At 53.2% G+C, this 21,391-nt stretch overlaps 1 protein-coding gene across 1 annotated transcript; it reads right to left on the bottom strand.

The window, feature by feature from the left end:
• Window positions 1-3,018: 3,018 nt before the first annotated feature.
• Window positions 3,019-5,947, bottom strand: HES1 (hes family bHLH transcription factor 1). The gene is made up of 4 exons (XM_081007041.1): window positions 5,566-5,947; window positions 5,355-5,450; window positions 4,666-4,753; window positions 3,019-4,017 (listed from the first exon to the last, which is right to left on the bottom strand). The coding sequence occupies exons 1-4, from the start codon at window positions 5,671-5,673 to the stop codon at window positions 3,458-3,460; spliced, it is 852 nt and encodes a 283-aa protein (XP_080863167.1). The 5' UTR covers window positions 5,674-5,947; the 3' UTR covers window positions 3,019-3,457.
• Between the last annotated feature and the right edge of the window lie 15,444 nt (window positions 5,948-21,391).

Raw genomic sequence — 21,391 nt, forward strand, 5'->3', positions numbered from 1 at the left:
CCAAGCTCAGGGCGGTCCCCTCTTCATAACGCCCGCCACCTCGAATAAAGCGATTTATTTTAGAGAGCAGGGGCGCAACTGGGCAGCCCAGGGCCTCCTGCACACGCCCAGGCCCTGCGTGGCCATCTGGGTGCTGCTAAGGCAGCGGTTTGGCTTCACCCTCGGAGGCAGACTCCATTGTTTCTCGCGGCAGACGGATGCCAGCAACAGGGGCCCAAAACTGTCCAAAAATGCACCCTTGACAGGAGGGGCTCCTTTGCCTGGGCGCCTGGGGCCTTTCCAAGGAGGGAGGCCCGTGGGCCTGTGCTGACAGGGGCTGGAGCCCCCCCTCTCCCCCCGCCGCATTCCTTTCCTCAACACCTGAGCGCAAGGCAGGCAGGCACCTGGTCTCTCCAGCGGGAATTCGACCGCCTTTGTTGGGGGGGATTTGCGAGGAATTCTCAGCACGGGCTGAGTTATTAAGGGGGGCGGGGGCGGGGGGGCACTGAAACGCAAGCCTGCCCTTTATCCGGCTCTCCCCCATCTCGCCTGCAAATGGGGCATGACTAAGGGGCGGGGGGGGGGGGGCTGCCGCCGCTGCAGCTCCGAAGGCAAGCGCCCCTCTCCACATGTTTTATCCATTAGGGGGGGCAAAGGAAACGCCAGGCCTGATCACAACCAGATGTGGCGGGTGTTAAATCATCGCCGCCCGGCCAGGCCCGGGGGCGGAGGAAAGGAGCGTGCAAAATGACTTAGGGTAGGGGCGGCTGCCCCTGCTTTCCTGGGAGGTCCGGAGCTGCATGGAAGTGGGGCGGGCCAAGAGCCGTGGGGCGAAGCACACAGCAGCCCGGCCTTCGCTCAGGAAGCATTGGGGGGGGGGGGCAGAGGTACGGCCCCTGCTGGAAAATGTTGCCTATTGGTCCGGGCAAATCCTCTTTTGCTTTCCCGCCCCGCAGGGATGCACCCCCGCTTAAGCTGTTCTAGGGGGGAAGTGTGTGTTGCTTCCCTGCCCCCCCCAAAAGGGAGCATTGCAAGGGGGCCTGACAGCTGCAAAGAGATCCTCAGTCAGGAGAACCCTTTCCCCTGCTGGGGGCCGCATTCCATCGCAGCTAGCCTCTCGCGGGCCACCCCCGGGCAGGGGGTGAAGCCAGGGGCCACCCCTCCGGTTTCCCTTTCTGCCTCTGCTTCTCGCCCCTCGGGAGGGGGCAGAGGTCTGAACTGATTCCCTGAAGATGGGCTTCCCACTGCTCCACCTGTTTCCACACTGCCTCCCCCCCTCCCTTAAGTCATCAGTCCAGCGACCTCCATCTCTGTTTATTAAAAAATCCGTTGTTGTCTTGGAGGCTTTTCAGCAGAGGCTGGATGTCAGAGATGAGTGATTCCTGCATCGCAGGGGTTGGACTAGATGACCCCCGGGATCCCTTCCAACTCTGCATTTTTATGATTTGATGGACTCAAATCATAAAAATCATAAAAAGGAGGTTAAGGGGTGATATGATAGCCATGTTCAAATATATAAAAGGATGTCACATAGAGGAGGGAGAAAGGTTGTTTTCTGCTGCTCCAGAGAAGCGGACACGGAGCAATGGATCCAAACTACAAGAAAGAAGATTCCACCTAAACATTAGGAAGAACTTCCTGACAGTAAGAGCTGTTCGACAGTGGAATTTGCTGCCAAGGAGTGTGGTGGAGTCTCCTTCTTTGGAGGTCTTTAAGCAGAGGCTTGACAACCATATGTCAGGAGTGCTCTGATGGTGTTTCCTGCTTGGCAGGGGGTTGGACTCGATGGCCCTTGTGGTCTCTTCCAACTCTATGATTCTATCTCAGCATCCCAGACAGCCGTCCCTCAATCCTCAGATCCATGGGGAAGGGGAGGTCACCACCTCCGCAGGCAGTCAGCCTCTGCCCCTGGTCAGACAGGCCCAGCTCGGAAGGACCTTCAGATGTTCAGCCAGAATCTGCTATTTCCTCTCGTTGAGAGTCTGCCCCTCTCAGTGGGCACTAGCCTCACCCCTTCCCTTCTCTGAGAGCAAAGGAGAACAAGTCTGCCCCTGCCAGTCCTCAGGTATTGGGAGAACAGAGTCATGGCTCCTGTTCAGCTTCTCTTCTCCAGCCTAAACAAGTTTCCATCACACGACTGGACCTAACTTAGGATTACCTTACACTGAAGTAGGCCTCCCTGCTCCTATGATATTTTGCAGCCAGCTGCAGGTTTTTACCTTGATCTGTTGAAATCCATCTTGCTGCTTTCAGTTCTATGTTCCAACCCTGAGAAGATAGTTAACTTGCTAAAGCTACTTAGGAAAGAATCAATATACCCAGCTTCCTGACCTTTTCTCCTTAAAACAGCCCCATGTTCTAGCTGCAAAAGGCTCAGCCTTGGTGCTTTCACAAACTCCAGGCCCTAGTAAGTGTTTCTCTGCAGGCTGTGGTCCATCACTTCCCCATGGCTAGTCCAGGGGCGTTGCTGCACTCCTCCCCACCTTATACAAGGGAGTATGAGAGTTGCTTTACATGGAGAGCAGCCCTTAGGATCCATTGTCCACTCTAGAGCAACAAGGGCTTCCCAGGATCCCAGGCAGACTCGCAAATCTGCTGTCGGAGACCCTTGGAACCAGAGATGCACAGTCCTTCTAGGGCCAAGCAGGGAGCAAAGGCTATACTGCCATTTTTGTGCTGCATGCGAAAAATTAGGAAATCTGTGTGTGTACATATGTGAGACACCTCAGAACAGGAGGAAAAGGTCTTTTTTGCACATAGCATGGATAGGCGGCCTTATCATGACCTCCCTCCCCTCTGCTGCTGTGTGGATTAAATTCAGGGGTCACTTTTGAAGATAAAAGGGAATTGGCAAGGAACTTATCAGGTTTGCAGGCCATGTGATTTGGCCCTTTATGAGCAGCCAGGCAAACAGAGTGAACTCACGGCCGCCAGGAGAGCCCCAGCTCAGGGTCCTGCACCCTCTTCCCCCCCCCCCAACCACACCGCCTGCTGCACAAAGGAGAGAGCTGCACCCACACCAGGCTATTGCAGCACACACAATGCCAAATGTCTTTTTTATTTTTATCAAATAACTTCCAAAAGGAAGGAAAGGCTTTCCTCGTTGTTAAGAACAAACAGGTCTTTGGTGTCACTGAAAATAAAAGGAGTTGGGCAGAGACAAAGCCAGAAAGAGGGTGGGGGGGGAAGAGGTGGACTCTGAAATGTGGACTCTTTCACAAGCATGTGCACACTTGTGCAGGCCACGTGAAAAGCCATGGAAAAGAAAAGGGAGAGGAGAGCATTTGCTACGGTACAAACGAAGGCACAATCCAATATGAACAGTAGACAGCTATTTACAGCCAGAGAACCAGAAGGTCGCTGGCTCCCTCGGAGGAAGAGAACCCAGAGCCCTGGCCACAGGGGTAGGGGCACTCCAAGTCCTGACCCAAAGTCCGGAGGCCGAAGGGTGGGTGGGCCGCCAGCCCCTCGCCTGCTTTCACCAAGGCCTCCACACCGAATCTGCCGAAAGCGATGGGGCGCCAGACGCAGGAGAGACCGAGGCAGCGGGGGGCAACGCCGACCCCATGCCCCCGTCGGCATAGAGGGGGATGACGGCGTTGCTGTGCGGGGGCCCAAAGGCCGTGCTGGGGATGAGGAAGGCGAACTGCCCGTCGGAGGCTGGCACCAGCTGAAAGCCTCCGTACACCTTGGTGCTTTCCCCGGCTGGGCTGCCCAGCTTGCAAGGCACGACGCTGGCCGCAGGGGGCACCGCGCCTGCTGGGATCTGCACCAGGGGCTGCCCGAAAGAGGGGCCGTGCTGGCCCCCGGGGGGTGCGGGGTGGGGTGGCAGCGGCAGTGCAGCGGAGGACGGCTGAGGGGCGGGATAGTTCATGGCGTTGATCTGGCTCATGCAGCTGGCCAGGTGTCCGAGCAGTCGGGTTCGCACCTCGGCGTTCACCCCCTCGCAGGTGGAGAGGAAGCGGGTCACCTCGTTCATGCACTCGTTGAATCCGGCCCGGTATTTACCCAGCACAGTGGGGTCTGTATTCAGCGCGGCTGGAAGAAGAAGGGAAGGAAAGAGGCAATGTCAGAAAGACAGAGAGACACAGAGCCCAGAGTATTCAGCCTTAGGAAGGAGGGAGAGACAGCCAAGAACAAGTGTCACAGGGGCTGAACAGGACACACACACACACAAACAAACTGCAGGGGGTTGGTCTAGATGATGCTTGGGGTCCCTTCAAGGGCATAGATCTCTGCAGCGCAGAAGCACCCTCCATTCAGAGGCTGCCTGCCAAGGTTGCACACAGCTTTAAACAAAGGGAAGCCTTAGCAAGGAGAAGAGGGGGGGGGCGGCTCTCGCCTCCTACAGCAGGAGCAGCAGGATGTGTCCCGTTTGCTTCTCATTATCCCGTCCCCATTTCCTCTGCCTGCAAGCTGCCACCCTCTCCCTTCTCTCTCTCCCTCCCCCCCCCACCTCTTTTCCGGAACAGTAACAACTTGGAGTTGTGGCTATAAATAAGACCCAGACCGTGGGAAAGGCCGCCTTCGCCAAGTCAGTAAAACGCAGCTTGAATGGCATTCAAAACCGCAGGCGGAAGTCTGGAAGAAATCACCTCTGGAGAGGGAGGGGGAGAGAGGGAGGGGGGCAGGGAGGGGGGGACACACGCGCTCTCTCTCTAGCGCGCAGCCCGGCCAGCCACTCACCCGTCATCTGCGCTCGCTGCAGGTTTCTCAAATGCTTGACTGTCATTTCTAATATGTCCGCTTTCTCCAGCTTGGAGTGCCGGGAGCTCTGCAAGGCAAGCGGGGGGGGGGGGGGGAGTGAGCACCAGGGGGCGACACGCTGGGGGGGGGGGCGGGAGAGGGAGAGAGTCTGGGCACAGGAGGAGCTCAAAGGAGGGATGAATCTCAGCTGGAAAGCGAAGGAAGACCCTCACCCCCAGGTCCCAGAAGGGCAGCAGACGCTGGTCGGCATTTTCCCAGAAAAAGGGGGCTGGCAGGTCACCCCCAGGCAAGTCCACAAGGTTATCCCCACTAATTGTGAGGGTGGGATTTATCGTCGGGGTGTTAAGATATAGTACTTAATAAAGAACATTTAATTAATTGATATTTAATAATAATTAATAATAATAATAATAGCAACAAGGACATGGGAAGACTTTGGACCCTGGAAGGCCATGGGGCTCCTGGCTTTTTGAAGTGGGGGGAGGGCACCCCTCCCAGGCTGGTGGTGAGAATGACGTCCCGCAGCCTTCCCGGGCTGGGGGGCGTCCAGCCTCCTTGAATGCGCAGCCTGCCTGGGGGAGCCGGAGACGGGGGCCCGCGCTCCAAGACCCTTTCCCGCGATGCCCCCCACCCGCAGCCCGGGAGGTTCCTTTCTCGGGGCCACTTACGTCCTTCTTGAGCGCGTCCAGGATGAGCGTCTTGAGCTGCCCGAGGCTCTCGTTGATCCGCGCGCGCCGCCGCTTCTCCATGATGGGCTTGGACGACTGCAAGAGACAAGCGCCCGTCAGACCCGCAGGAAGGAGGCAGGGAGGGAGGGAGGAAGGGGGAGACGGGGGGGGAGCGGAGAAGAGCGGCCCCCGACGCCCCGACGCCTGTTACCTTCCGGTGGTCCGAGGCCGTGCGGGGCTTGTCGGGCGTGGCGTGGATGCTGGCCGGCGTGGCGGCCACGGGCGACGAGGAACTCTTCTCCATCAGGTCGGCGGGCATCCTGGCCCCCGGAGAAGCCCGGCGGGGCAAGCCGCCGCGAACCCCTCGAGTCGTGGGGAAAAGCGGCCGCGGCCGTCGAGGGTGCCAGGCGAGCGGCTCTCCGGGTGGTGGCGAGTCCAAAGGAGCCGGAGCTGCGGCGTCTGCTTCCCAAGCCGCCCTGGCAACCGGGACGCGCACGGACAGGCGGGCGGGCGGGCGGGCGCGCGCGGTGGAGCAGCCCGGAGGGACGGGGCGGGTCACAGGCGGCGGCTGCCTGGCGCGCGCTCTCCGTCTGCTGCTGCTGCTGCTGCCTCCCTGCGCGGCGCAATCCCGGCCGCCTCCCCGCCCGGCGGCGCCTATTTATAGGCTGCGCTGCACGCGAACGGCTCGTGTGAAACTTCCCAAACTTTCTTTCCCACAGTGACTTTCAGCCAATGGGAGCCGGAGGCACGCGGCCCCGCTCGTGGACGGCGCGCACCCATTGGCCGCCCGGCGCAACGCCCGGCGGCCAATGGCGCGCGCCCGGACACCCCCCCTCCCCGCCACCCCGGGCACCAGGGGCCGCCCTGTCAATCACCAGCCGCTCGCTTGGCTTTAACCCTTGCCGCGCCGCGCGCTCGGACACCCGACGGGCTCGGGGCTCCGCCTCGCAGACGGGTCTCGGGGGCTCGCTCTCCGCCGGCTCTCCGGAGGGGGGAGTTTTTCCCCGGAGAGCACCCTGTGCGGCAGTTAAATGGGGATCCGCTAAGGATCCCCGGCCGCCCACCGACGGGGCCGGAGAGGGTCGCTGGCGGGTGGGGGGAGGAACCCCCTTAGCTGGTGTCCTGCTCTCGTGAATGCAGGATGCGGAGAGTTGGGGAGGAGGCGCACCTGCCCGCCCTGCCCCTCTCGAAGACGCTGTCGAGCCGGAGCGCAGCCGCCTCTTCGCGGCCGGGATCCCGACGGCGAGGAGAGAAATGTAGGGCGCGGGGTCGCCTGAGCACAACGGCCTCTCCTCGCGAGTAAAGGGCAGCGGGGCTTTCGCCAGCAGCAGCTCCGAGCCCAGCACGTGCCAGGAGGTTTTATTGCGGCCGCCGCCCTCTCCTCCTCCTGCCCCCCCTCCGGGGACTTGAGCGCTCCTTGGCGCGCGGCTTGGACGGAGCCGTCGGGGAGGGAAGCCGGGCGGGCGGCCCGCAGCAGCAGCTGCCGCCGACGCCCCAGAGCCTGGGAAAACCCAGCCTTCGGGGAGCGGGGGCAGGAATGCGGCCTCAGAGCAGGCGGGGGGGGGATGTTCCTCCTCATCCCCACCCCTGAAGAATGCTGCCCGGCCCCTGGCCGAGGCGAGGACCCTCGTTCTGGTTCGGCAAACGGGGAAGGGGCACATCTGGGTGTCCCCCCCTCTCTCAAAATGTTCGAGGTGCCCGCCTGGCTCCGCGCCCCCCCCCCCGCACCTTGCGGGGTTGTGCGTGTGTGGGAAATCTGGAGATTCGCGGACCCCTTTTCAGGGGAGGGGCGAACTTAATTGCTTCCAACTTCCTCGCCCCTCCAAAAATAAAAAATAAAAAATAAAAAATTGGGGGGGGGGCATTATTTTATTGGCTTTAATGTCAGACGGAACTGAACTGGGAGGCTGTACAGAGCAGTCTGCAGATGGGGAGGGGGCTCTGGAGACTAAGTCTGGGGAGCGAGGGTTTCCCCCTCTTGCGGGGGGCTGCAATTCTCTTTTTGGGGGACAACGCCTCCTCCGCGACGCCTCCCATGGACCCTTCTGGCGACCCAGAGGAGCTGCGGGTGCGGGGAGGCGCGGGCGGACCCTGGGGCAGAGCCCAGCGGTTCTCCTCGAGGTCAAGCTCCATCCTCCGGGGGTGGAAATGTATCTTGCTTAGAAATGGATATACTATGATTTTTATTTTTAATTCATACCACTGTTACTGACAAGCTCCCTCTGTGAAAACGTCTCAGGGAATCTGCACACTTAGACGGGACCTCAGTAACTATTAAGTATTGCCTCAAAGTTACCTTAGCAGTGTAAGAAGCTTGCAATGCAAAGCAGGGCATCAGTATCTAGATGAGTGAGCGATCTGTGTACTGAAAATTTTGGAAGAAGACTGTAACGGTGACAAACTTTCTCTATTTACATGGAGGGAGGAGCTCCTTTTCTGGCTAACTGCTTTTTTCTCGCTGTGTATGAACTTCACCAGCTCTTCAACCTTTCATTCGATTTGCATGTTTTGGAAAACAAGAGCAAAAAGTCCCGAATTCTTCTTGCTGCTGTTGATTTCTTACCTGCCCTTCTCCCAGGGAAATTTACAGCCATTTAAAGTTCAGTATCAAAAGAGGTTGCAACAGGGCCCCCCACCCTTTTCCGAAGGGGGGGGACACTTTGAATTGTGAGAGAGTGGGGGGGGGGTGCAGTCAAAAAATGGTTGCCATGGGTGGGGTGGAGGAGGGGTGGCACAACACAGAATGAGGGAGAACCACCATGGGGAAACTTCCCCCAAAATGGCATTGCCATAGGGAGAAAAGGTTTAACCTGTGGAACTTCTGCCTAGAAAATGAAACAGTAACAGGAAAAGTACATTAAAAGGGAGAGGGGAAACAGCAGCTCTTCAGGACCCCAGAGAGCCCTTTAAAAAAATTGTTTATGCAGTTTCCATTTTTCGATTGACACATCATACTTTACCATCATGCATAATTTCTGTGCAGACTTCCCAACCTGACGGTCCATGGCATTCTCAACATTGCTGCATATCAGTTTATTAGCCCACCCTGAGCTAATAAATAATATTTCCTGTATTTAACTGCTGTTCATAGGAATACCCCTGCTTGTAAATCGATTTTAGTGTAATATTTTTTAAAATATTCCCTAAAACTATCCTATCCGCCCTTTGTCTTTTACCCCATTCTGATTCCTTCCTTTGGCTGTTATATTTGCAAGTTCTGTGAATTCTGACAATTTGTGCAGCCACTGTCTCTCTTTGGTTGAGGTTTCTCCTTTCCAATTTATGCTATTCTGGCCACTGCTGTTGCATAAAGAAATAAGTTGTGTACCTTCATAGGGATCTCATCACCAATGGTCACTAATAGAAAGGCTTCAGGTTTTTTTGGAAATGTGAGCTGAAGAATTCTTTTGAGCTCATAATAGTAATAATTTATTATTTATACCCCGCCCATCTGGCTGAGTTTCCCCAGCCACTCTGGGCGGCTCCCAATCAAGTGTTAAAAACAATACAGCATTAAATATTAAAAACTTCCCTAAACAGGGCTGCCTTCAGATGTCTTTTAATGATAGGATAGCTACTTATTTCCTTCACATCTGAAGGGAGGGCGTTCCACAGGGCAGATGCCACTACCGAGAAGGCCCTCTGTCTGGTTCCCTGTAACTTGGCTTCTTGCAGTGAGGGAACCACCAGAAGGCCCTCGGCGCTGGATCTCAGTGTCCGGGCAGAATGATGGGGTGGAGACGCTCCTTCAGATACACTGGACCAAGGCCGTTTAGGGCTTTAAAGGTCAGCACCAACACTTTGAATTGTGCTCGGAAACGTACTGGGAGCCAATGTAGGTCTTTCAGGACCGGTGTTATGTGGTCTCAGCGGCTGCTCCCAGTCACCAGTCTGGCTGCCGCATTCTGGATTAATTGCAGTTTCCGGGTCACCTTCAAAGGAAGCCCCACACAGAGCGCATGGCAGTAGTCCAAGCGAGAGATATCTAGGCCACCTCCTAGTATTTTGGGGCATGTTTGCATTGCCATCAGAGTCCTCTAGTCTGGTGTCCAAGCAGCTCAGCCAACAATCACTCATCGGCTGGCAAGCACTTGACAGGCTCCTGTCACAGAAACCACCTAGAGGCTGCCTGCAGGTTTTGCTTCATGTTGTTGCTGTTGTTGTTGTTCTTCTTGTTGTTGTTATAGCCTGCCTTTCCCCCAGACTGGAACTCAGAGCCACTTTACACATCAAATAGAAAAAGCTAAAATCGTGGAAAAGATAATCATTAAAAAGTTATTAAACACAAATAGAATTAAAACAATGTATTAAAAAGATCTATTAGAAAGACCCATAAAGAAGGCTGATCGCCGAAGAATGGATGCTTTTGAATTCTGGTGCTGGAGGAGACTCTTGAGAGTCCCATGGACTGCAAGAAGATCCAACCTCTCCATTCTGAAGGAAATCAGCCCTGAGTGCTCACTGGAAGGACAGATCCTGAAGCTGAGGCTCCAATACTTTGGCCACCTCACGAGAAAAGAAGACTCCCTGGAAAAGACCCTGATGTTGGGAAAGATGGAGGGCACAAGGAGAAGGGGACGACAGAGGACGAGATGATGGTACAGTGTTCCTGAAGCGACCAGCATGAGTTTGACCAAACTGCAGGAGGCAGTGGAAGACAGGAGTGCCTGGCATGCTCTGGTCCAGGGGTCACAAAGAGGCGGACACGATTAAAAGACTAAACATCACAACATTAGAAAGACAGATAACAGCAACAATACAAATGCCACAGTGCCAGCCCATTCTTCAAAACACAGTCAGTTCCCATCTGCCAGCAAGGAGGCAGCCCATCTAGCTTCCCTAGGCAGGGAGTTCCAAAGTTCTCTGGGAGGACTAGAGGCCTTTTTTAAAATGAAAGCTCAGCGTCTGGGGTTGGGGAAGAGGTTGGGCTGGGGGCAGCCGTGGCAGCAGGTTCCTCTTCACGGGGGTCTCTCTGTGGCTGCCCAAGAGGGAGTGAGAGAGGGGCTTTATTTGGAGAGCAGGTTTCAGAGCTCCAGCAGGAGCCCCCAGCAAAAGGGTTGCCCTTTGGCTCGATGAGGAGGGCTTTCTCTTGCAGGGGATGAAAGACCCACAAGGCAGGCACACAGCCACACAGCTGCATCTCCCAGGATTTGGGGGAATTTAGAACTTAAGGGTTGGCCAGAGATGACATGCAATTCCTTTGCTCCAAGACAGCTAAAATAAGAGCCACAATGAAGGGCTGGGCAAAGGGGGCAGCTTGGCAGCCCCAGGGCACTCTCAAGGGTGCTGTGCCCTTTCTCTGGTGGTGCTTTTCCCCTTGTGTTTTTACTTGTTTTTATTTTTATCTGTAAGCCACCTTGACTCGTTGTCAGGGGGAAAAGCGGGTATAAATACTGTGATTATATAATCATGATAACAATAATTTGGCTCCATTTCTGGAAGGGTTTCCCAGGCACCCTGAAATTGGGGTGGGGTGTCTCCGGAGCCTGCTTCCTCCTCCCACATGGGGGGGGGCCCTTCCTGGACAGGATTGGCTGCCTGATGGTAGAAGAAGCCGAAGGGAGCTTTGGAATCTCACCTACAAGTTGGGGGGGCGGTAATCCTCTCGCTTCCTTCCCATGAAATTGGCTTGACAGTCATGAGAATTTGGGGGGGGGGGAGACAGTGGCAGCCCCTGGGCTGCCTCATTACTGCACAGCACAGCAGCATTGATGCAAGGAGCATCTCTGCAGCCTTTTTTCACACACACACACACACACACACACACACACACACACACACTCCTTTGCTTTTAAGCGAGGCATCTTTGGCTGCAAGAGGCCACTCTCACTGCTCAGTAATGATGGCTCCATTCAGCGACATAAATTGCTTTCTTTCATATTCATTCCCTGACACAGAAGCCAACTCCAGGGGGCGGGGGGGCGGGGCTGGCTGGCACCCACACAGTCAAGGAGAAAAGCCTGCAGGATCTTGAGGTGTTTAGCAATATCATTAAAACACCACCACAACCCTTAAATTCAACGGAAGGCTCCGGATATTCTAAAGGTTTTAAGCAGCTGCTGAACAAGGCCAGGGGTCCATATCTGGTGGGGCCTTCCGTGACAAACTTCTGCCTGACCATGGACTGGGGGGGGGGGTGTGCCCCTGGAGAAGGGCTTCCCCTGATGTTTAGAGACCAGGCCTTGGAACTCTCTGCCCAGAAGCTGGCTTGGAAGGGGCCCTAACTCAGGAGCCGAAGGGTGCAAGTTCAATCATATAATCAGAGAGGAGGAAGGGACTCCAAGCAGTCATCTAGCCCAACCCCCCCCCCCCGCAATGCAGGAATCCTGGCAGCTATTCCCTGGCAGCGACTCCAGGCAGGGCTGAAAGCTGGAGAGCTGCTGCTGCCAGCCAGTGTTGGCTGCACTGAGGGAGATGGACTGGCCCAGGATCTGGCAGGCTCCTCTGTGCCTCATCCTTGGGAACAGGCACGGCATGTCCTCTCTGGCCAGCTGCCACCCAGAGCCTGCCTGCGGCGCTCTGGATCACCTCCCTGGGGGTCCTGTTAGGGGCTGGGAGTGGGGCAAGTGTTCCCCTCTTGCCATCGGGGCGGCTCCTCGCTGCTCCTCTGCTTTACAGCTGCCAAGGTGGCCCTTCAAAGCTGCAGGGGCCAAGCCTGCCCCCGTTGCTGGAGGAGGAAGAGGCTCCTGGCTGGGCCTCGCCAGGCTCTCTCTGCTCTGCCTGCTACCTGGCTCCAGCCCTGGCATTCTGTGGAGGGAGGCAGTGGGGGAAGTGGAGTATTTTGCCGGAGGCCTAGGAGGTGTCTCACCCCCCCTTCTTTCCCTTCTCTCTCCCCCCCCCCCGCTTGACTGACTTTCTCACACTTGGATTCCCACAGTCTGCTCTGCCGGCTTTAGGCTGACTCACTCGCCTGCCAAGGACTGAGCTGCTCTCATCAAAAGCGCTCTCTCTCTCTCTCTCTCTCTCTCTCTCCCCCTCCTTTGCTGCAAGTACGCGCAGCAGCGACGGAGGCACAAGTCCACCACCCGCTTCCTCCTCCTCCTCCTCCTCCTTCCCCACCTGATCCGCACCTGGCTGGGGCCAGTCCCACACATATCACCTGATCTCGCCTTTTCATAGACCGTGAGAAAAATAAAGTCCAGGAAAGAAGAGACATGTTTGCAGAGCTCCCAGAGCCAGAGAGCTCCCATCCCGACACCTCCTGAGACGCAACACACACACCCAGACAGGCAGCCAAAGTGGGAACCTGGCGGGGGGGGGGGCTGCTCCTTTTGGCTTTGTTCAATGGCTCTCCCAGTCTTTTCCCCAGCTGGTTTTTGAATGGGATGCTCCCCGGGGGCTGGATCCGGCCCAATTGCCTTCTCAATCCGGCCCGCGGACGGTCTGGGAATCAGCGCCCTTTTACATGAGAAGAATGTGTCCTTTTATTTAAAATGCATCCCTGGGTTATTTGTGGGGCACAGGAATTCATTCATATTTTTTCTTCAAAATCTAGTAAGGCCCCCAACAAGGTCTGAGGGACAATGGACCGGCCCCCTCCTGAAAAAGTTTGCTGACCCCTGCCAGAGATCTTCCCCACCTGCAAAGGAGTAACAAAAATGCCCTGATCATAGAATCACAGAATTGTAGACAGGTTATATGGGGTGCAAGGGGATTCAGTCTCCTCAATATTTTGAGGCAGGGGGAAGAGTCCCCACCCAATATTGAGGGGGCCGCCATTCCCCGCCACCTCTGGGTGAGGGCCAGTAGGGCGGATTGGAGGGTGATTTCTGCTCTCTTTGCCCCCCCCCCCCAGCAATCACCAGAGGGCTCGGACAGGCGTGGCCCGATGGGGAGGGGGCATCAGGGGTGTGACATCATGCAGGTGAGACAGCCCTCCCCATGTGGGGCCCGGCTCGGCGTGCCTGATTGTAAGGGACCCTGGGGGTCATCCAGTCCAACCCCGGCAATGCAGGAATCTCAGCTCAAGCATCCATGACAGATGGCCAACCAATCAATGCTTAAAAACCTCCAAGGAAGGAGAGCCCACAACCTCCCGAGGGTTTTAAAGGTTATCCCTTTAAAATACCCAGAGGTTATCACTGGGAAAACATGAAGACCCCTACCCACTTCCTAGATTTTGAGCATTTGCAGGGAACCCATTCCTGGGGAGGGGCCTGGCAAGGGACTTGCGTGATGTGGAAGTGGGGACGAAGAGGTTTGCTTTCCTCTTTTTGCAAACTTATTCCCAGGCTGACCCTTGTTGCTGCCATGTGGCATAATGGTTAGAGTGCAGGACTATGACTTGGGAGAGACCGGGGTTTGAATCCCCACTCAGCAATGAAGTGGACTAGTCGCTGCCTCTCAGCCTGTTGTTGTTGTTTAGTCATTTAGTCGTGTCCGACTCTTCGTGACCCCCTGGACCAGAGCACGCCAGGCACTCCTGTCTTCCACTGCCTCCCGCAGTTTGGTCAAACTCATGTTCGTAGCTTCGAGAACACTGTCCCACCATCTCGTCCTCTGTCGTCCCCTTCTCCTTGCGCCCTCCATCTTTCCCAACATCAGGGTCTTTTCTCTTCTCATGAGGTGGCCAAAGTCTTGGAGACTCAGCTTCAGGATCAGCACTCAGGGCTGATTTTCTTAAGAATGGAGAGGTTTGATCTTCTTGCAGTCCATGGGACTCTCAAGAGTCTCCTCCAGCACCATCATTCAAAAGCATCCATTCTTTGGCGATCAGCCTTCTTTATGGTCCAGCTCTCACTTCCACACATCACTACTGGGAAAACCAGAGCTTTCACTATACATGGACAAAAACAACAGGCCTCTCAGCCCAATCTACCTCAGAGGGTTGTTGTGGGGGCAGAATGGGGAGGAGGAGACCCCTATGCCATATATGAACTCCTTGAAGAAAAGGCAGGATATATAGATGCAATAATTCATTACCATCATCAGCTTCTCATGAACCACATACTCCAGAACCTGCCTCCAGAAACCCCAGTTGTCTCCTACCTCAGAAAGGGTCTCAGGGTCTGCCCGGTCAGCTTCCCACCTTAAGTAGGTGCCTGGGGAAAGGGAAGAGGGAGTGGGGGTCCCTGATCTCTTGCTCCTGTGGGTTACACCATGCCAGGGCTGCCAGGGTCATGAGCTGATCCCAGCCTGGAAGCTCCCCCCCCTTTCTCGCAGGAGCCTCCCCAGGCAGCTTGCAGAGCCTGCCAAGTTCTCTTCTGGGGAGCCAGATGACCCTGCCAAGTCTCCAGGGCAGAGAGGCACAAATCTGTCACAAGGACTGTGATTGCTTTATTTGTGATTGCTTTATGGAGGGCGTAAGGTAACTGCTCCGAGATGGAGAAGCAGATAAAAGGCCGTCTGGGTGGTTGCAAGGGGTTTAAGAGTGGATGTGGTGCTGGAGAAGCCAAGCCCAGTGGGACATCCATCTGGGTTTCACAGGGAAGACCTCTGAGCCGGCAGCAATCACATGCCACCCGCCACTTGAAAACAACAGCAAGACTGACAGATTGGTCATGGCATCAGCGTTTGACTGCTGCAGCCTCCTCCTCCTTCAGAAGAACAACCCTGAGCTTCAGGTATTCTACTTGGGGTTGGGAGCTGGGCAAAACGGTAAGCGGTGCGGAAGAAAATAAAATGCAGGAAAATACACACACCTGCAGGAAAATACCTGCATTTTTCAGAAACTAGAGAAGACATTCGCTGGGCGAATAGGTCCCTATCAGGGGTGTCCATTCTGTATTATTATTATTATTATTATTATTATTATTATTATTATTATTATTATAATAAATCCTGTTATGATTTCACGTGGAGCATTGTAGAATGACCCATTCGATTTACTAAGCGTCAGTTTTGGGCCACTGTGAGGAGGGAATTCTTGGCTGCTGCTTCAAGGCTTCTCCTTCTGTTCTTAAGGTCTTCTGTCTGGCCAGCCTTCCGAAAGAAACAGGGACCTCCCCTGTTTTGGAGACTGTGGCTCAGCCTGGCAACACACAGAAAACAGCACCCTGAGCGTGTGCAGAGTGCTCTTTCACACGGCTGAGCAACCCCTGGCAGCTGCTAGTGAATGCTGCTAGCCCAGAGATGGAAGGAAGGAGAAGTACCAACAAAAGAAGAATAGCAGACGAAACTGATGGAGTATGCAGAGATGGTGAAATTGACGGGGAAGATCCAAAACCAGGAGGATCAAGTATTTTCTAAAGACTGGCGCAAATTTGTAATTTATTTAAAAGACCACTGTAAACAGTTAAAATCATTGGCAGGGATGTAATGACACTTGTAATGTGGAACTAATTATGGATATATAACAGATGGACAAGGGTAAAAGATGCAGTAAATTTAATCTTAAATATGCAACCCATGGAGGGAGGGAAGGAGGTCTGAAGGTTCAAAAAAACCTTGTATGTTAATGTTTGAAATGGTTAAGTTAAAATGTATAAAATTGTGAAAAAAACAATAAAAAAATTTTTTTTAAGAAAAAGTTTTCAGGGCAGAGACCGGCTGGCCAGTCACATCCCACACTTCTAAGAACAGATCCCGTCCCAGGCTCAATTCTTCCTGCTGCATCCTCCTCCTCCTCCCTCCAGCTCAGCCCCCCCCCATCTCCCACTTACTCAAAATCATTCTCCATTCAAGAGTGAACATGCTTTTGCACGGCTGCCTAGAGAGAGCCTCTGTGTTCTTCCTTTAAGCCCGAGGGAGTCAAGAGGCCAGGAGGGTTTTGTTTTTCTTCCCTTGTATCCTTGGGAAAGGGTTTCTTGGCTAAGTCCTTTTCATCAACAGGGAGGATCAGAGAACTGCAGAAGCCTTGAGTTGGAAGGGACCCCGAGGGTCATCTAGTCCAACCCCCCGAAATGCAGGAATCACTGCTAAAGAAACCCTGACAATTGGTCATCTATCTCCTTTAGGTGGGGGGGACCTCCAGTGAATCTTGTGGGTCCTTCTGCACCCACTTCCTCCTCTTTACCTTCTTTGGATTCACAGCAATCAGGTCTGCGATGTAGAATAGCCCCTGAACATGTGCAGAGAGTGTTTGTGTGCCAGAACCAGCCTCCAGAAAGCCCTAAGCATTGCTGAGCTGGGCGGACCCAAGTCTGCTTCCTGGAGTCAAGCCTCTGCGTGATGGTGGGGTCCCAGCTGGGTGCCTGCCCTGGCCAGTGAGATAAAAAGGATGAGAAACTCAATCAGTGCTTCCGCAAGTGGGCAGCGGGATTCCCTGGAGGCTGCTAAGGGGCGAGGGGGTGGCAGGGGGACGCCAGAGGCGTAAGGGACTGTCAGTGTTTGAAAAGCTGCTATCACCAGATCAAGCTCATCGGTGTTACTGAATTAAGTAAAGTAAACTAAATTTCATCCTGAATAAATGTGCAATTCATTGCTGCTCTTTGGAATCTTCTTGTGCTATTTCGTTGGGTCACGGAAACTGTTATTCTGAATAATGCTTTTTATACGGTAGGGGATACTGGGAATGAGTTGAAGGAACCAAAAGGTAAAGAACCCCTGGACGGTTAAGTCCGGTCAAAGGCGACTCTGGGGTTGCTTCGCTCATCTCGCTTTCAGGCCGAGGGAGCCGGTGTTTGTCCACAGAGAGTTTTCCGGGTCATGTGGCCAGCAGGACTAAACCACTTCTGGTACGACGGGACACTGTGGTGGAAACCAGAGCAGCGCATGGAAACGCCGCTTATCTTCCCACCGCAGCGGTGCCTATTTATCTACTTGCACTGGTGTGCTTTTGAACTGCTAGGTTGGCAGGAGCAGGGACAGAGCAATGGGAGCTCAGAAAGTGCTTGGGAGCCACTGCACAAAACCAACAGCAAGCCCTGGGTAGAGGAGGAGAGGGCTATCGGTGGTTCCTTGCAAGATGGCTCTGTTCTGCCCTCCACAGTCAGAAGCATTGCTGGGAACTGCAGAAGGGGAGAGACACTCTTGCGCTCGGATCCTGCTTGCGGGTTTCCCCCCTTTGGCCTTATTCACTAGGCTCTTTTTATGGGTGCCAGGTGCCCAGCTCTCTTGAGCCAGCCCCCTCCTGAATGTTCTACATAAGAATAATAATAATAATAAACCTTTATTGTCACTACACCACCTGTGTGCAGTGAAATTAAATGAGCCCCTCCCCCCCGTACACTCATTCTTGTTCGCACTCTGTGTGTTTGTCAGAAGTCAGTTGCACCACTATTTTCCCCCATCCAGCAGCCCACGGATAAAAACTCTTCTTTAACCTGTTGCTGCAGCTTGTACTTCTGCATCTCCTGCCTGAAGGTAGGAGATTAAGGAGGTGCTGGTGGACTTGTAAAAGGGTAAAAGAGTTTTGGGAAATGATCCATCATGAATTCAAAAAAAGTGTTTAAAAGTACTTCCCCCCCAAACCCAGAGTCCTTTCTGTTGGGGATCATTCTACTGAAATTCCCAGCTGTCAAAAAAGGTTATTTATGTGTGCCACTGCTGCGGCCCTTGTTTTGTTAGTCCCAAAATGGAAAACAAGTGAGGTCCCAACCACAGAAGAATGGCAACTTAAGTTGATGGAATACGCGCAGCTTGCAGACTTAAAATATAGAATCCGAGACCAGGGAGAAGAGTCGGTGAAAGAAGAATGGAAGAAATTTAAGGACTATTTACAGAAATATTGCAAAATTAAGGAACTTTAGAAGGATGTTGGATAGAAACTAAGAGGTTTTTGGCTGTAATGCTTTAAGAGACATGGAAAAAAGGTTAACAATTGGGTAAAAGACTAATGGTAAGGATTTGCTGAACCAACAAATTGAATTGGAATACAAAGAAGGGAGGTATGAGGAGGTCCGGGGAAATAAGAGTAAGGAAGATAGGTTATGGAATATTATTGTGTTCTTAACTGTTTTATTTTGTACGCTTTTTCTTATTTTCTACTTTTTTGTTGTATCTTAAAACTTTATACTTTTTTCTTTGTTTTGTATTTTTATGTATTTTTGTGAAACTTTAATAAATATCATTATAAAAAAAAAAGAGGAACGGGAAAAAAATAAATAAATAAATAAAATATAGAATAAGAGAACAAGAAGAACATACGTCTAGAGACGTTTGGAAAACGCTTATTGAATATATGGGAAATAATTGTGTACAGCTGAAAACATTGGCAGCATAAAGATAAATTCAACAGTGAAAATAAGTTTTGATGGATGCAATAATGGAATACTGAATGGTATAGTTTTTGTAAAATATGTGGGGATTTATGATATGCAAAATGAACCATGGAAAGAGAAGAAGTCGTTGATATTTTAAGGATGTTTAAATAAGTATTCTAAATTGTAAAACAGAAAATTAAATAATATATATATATATTTTAAAAAGAACCACCCCCCTCCTCAAAAAAGCCCTGTTTGCCCTGAGCTGCAGGAGCCCCTTTGCCCAGGCCAGCTGCTCCTCCTCTGCTGTCCCACAACAACCTGGCGCTCTCTCTCTCTCTCTCTCTCTCTCTCTCTCTCTGGCCACTATCTTTATGGGAGGCTGTTAAAGCCAAGCCCCACAACAGCACCGAGTGCCAAGACAAAGCCCTTTGGAGAGGAAAGTACGTGGGAACAAGGCAGTCCCTGCAGTCCCAGGCAATTCCGGGGCCATCAAAGCCTCAGCCTCTTTTCATAAAGTTAATAAGTCAGGCTTCAGGTGCTCTGGGAGCCAAAGTCACGGGCACCTCCTTGGCACCACCTCCGCGCGCCTGGCACAAACCGCCCTGCCGGGAAACAGCCTCTCCGGCTTCAGTGGGCAAAACGGGGGCTGCTTTGGGGGCCAGATTTCAGTGGCGAAATGAACCCTAGATCATCTCCAGGGATTGTTTCCCCAAGGGAAGGCGGCAGCAGCAGGGAAGTAATGCTATGAGTTACCAGGACTTTTTTGAACAGTTGTTTTGGTGAATTTGCTGTCTCTGTTTGCTTTCTAAGCTGTTGTGTTTGATATTATAGCGACTGCAGTGTTTGATGCATTTTCATGCTGTTGTGGTTATTCAGAGCTGCTTTGAGCTGGGCATTTATTGCTGGGAAAGTGGGATACAAATATTGAGTCAACTCAACACGATCGGAAGCCACAGCAGCACAGAAACAGAGAATTGTTGAGTTGAAAGCCCAGCTATCAGATGACAGACCACCATCCAGCCGCCGTTGAAAAACTTCCAGTGAAGGAAGAGTCCACCACTGATGGCCACTAGCCAGGTTGGAGGCAGCGATGCTTCTGAACGCTGGAAACCCAGGAGGAGAGAGTTCCAATCCTGCTTGCAGACTCCCTTTTAAGGCATCTGGCCAGCTGCTGTGAGAACAGGGTGCTGGGCTAGATGGGCCATGGGCCTCATCCAGCAGAGGCTCTTCCTATGTTCTGAAAAGCGCCAGAGAAACTATGAAGGAGAGCAGGAGAAGCAGAAGAATGCAATTCTGTACGATTCAACACCTGGCCACATTTTTGAAAACTGAATGCAAAACTTTGAATTTTGAGACTTGGAGTTACTTTGCATATTTCTTAATACTTGTCACCCATGACCTGTAATGATCCTAAATCCATCAATATTTGTCCTTTACCGAGTCAAACCCTTTGGTGCATCTAGCTGAGTAATGTCCTCACCAACTGGCAGCACCTGTGCAAGGTTTCAGGCTGCAGGCATTCCCAGCTCTACCCCGGGATTGAACCTGACACTGTCTGCATGCAAAACGTGCTCAGCGACTGAGTCAAGAGCCTTCCCCTTCTCAAGCTATGACCAGTTTAACGCCCTTTTTTAGGTGAAAACAGAATATGGGATTGCATGGGTCTTGGTTTGATCCATCAAAGCAATACGCATGCTCTCAATTGATTTAAATGTCCATTTGTTGTTGTTGTTTAGTCGTTTAGTTGTGTCTGCCTCTTCGTGACCCCCTGGACCAGAGCATGCCAGGCCCTTCTGTCTTCCACTGCCTCCCGCAGTTTGGTCAAACTCATGTGTGTAGCTTCGATAACACTGTCCCACCATCTCATCCTCTGTCGTCCCCTTCTCCTTGTGCCCTCCATCTTTCCCAGCATCAGGGTCTTTTCCAGGGAGTCTTCTCTTCTCATGAGGTGGCCAAAGTCTTGGAGCCTCAGCTTCAGGATCTGTCCTTCCAGTGAGCACTCAGGGCTGATTTCCATCAGAATGGAGAGGTTTGATCTTCTTGCAGTCCATGGGACTCTCAAAAGTCTCCTCCAGCACCATAATTTAAAAGCATCAATTCTTCGGCAATCAGCCATATGTCTATAATGTCCATAATGTCCATTTACTTGTACATTATCTGTAATGATCCTAAATCCATCAATATTCATAATATCACACACACAAACACAATCAGAATGTAACCATTGTGTTTTCTTCTGCCCCCAAATGCCATTTTCATGAGATTTTTTTCCTTCATCCTCCAGTAACACAGGGAGAAGGAGATCTGGGCTCATGCGTATGGAAGAGCAGAAAGCTGTATCTGGAAGGCAAAGAGCAGGGGTTGGCAAGGTTGCCTGGGCTTGTTCACTCCAGCGGAGATCCCTCTGTGGGCTGGATCCTGCTCCCGCCAACGATTTCCAGTGTCTGTGTTTGCGCAGACACAATTTTCGGTGCCACAGAAGCGAGTCCCTGCGCCAGGCCGTGCTGGTTTAGCACAGCGTGTGGGGGCTCGCCCAGCAGGCGGCTCGGTTTGGGGGTGGCTCATGGGCCGGTTAAACACCCCCGCAGGCCGCTTGTGGCCCAAGGGCCTCAGGTTGCCGACTTCTGGCAAAGAGGGTTGAGGGGTTCATTGCACCGTTTGATGGAGGACAGAACCCGTCAGCCCCCTGCTCTGGGTTGCTCATTGGTCAATTTGGGGGCAGCCTGATGAGGAAAGGCTGCAACTCAGGGACATCTCTGGGCAGGACTGGTAGACGCCTCCCTGCCTGGGACCTTGGGAAGCCACTGCTGCCAGCCAGAGCACGCACTATGCACTAGATGGGCTGAGGGCTTGACTCACCCCAAGGCAGCTTCCCTGGTCCCCATGGCCCTTGCAGCCAGCTCTGGGCTTTCACCCCAGCCATTGCACATTCCCCACCCCCAACTGGAGACC

The sequence above is a fragment of the Podarcis pityusensis genome, assembly GCF_964106645.2.
Source record: "Podarcis pityusensis genome assembly, chromosome: 5".
Classification (NCBI taxonomy): domain Eukaryota; kingdom Metazoa; phylum Chordata; class Lepidosauria; order Squamata; family Lacertidae; genus Podarcis; species Podarcis pityusensis.

What these genes read in the sequence shown, in the direction of transcription:
- HES1 (XM_081007041.1), bottom strand. Translation starts at nt 5,673, where the DNA reads ATGCCCGCCGACCTGATGGAGAAGAGTTCCTCGTCGCCCGTGGCCGCC. An exon ending in TGGACGCGCTCAAGAAGGAC is followed by an intron (nt 4,754 to 5,354) that starts GTAAGTGGCCCC and finishes CTTGCCTTGCAG; the next exon opens with AGCTCCCGGCACTCCAAGCT. An exon ending in GCAGCGAGCGCAGATGACGG is followed by an intron (nt 4,018 to 4,665) that starts GTGAGTGGCTGG and finishes TTCTTCTTCCAG; the next exon opens with CCGCGCTGAATACAGACCCC.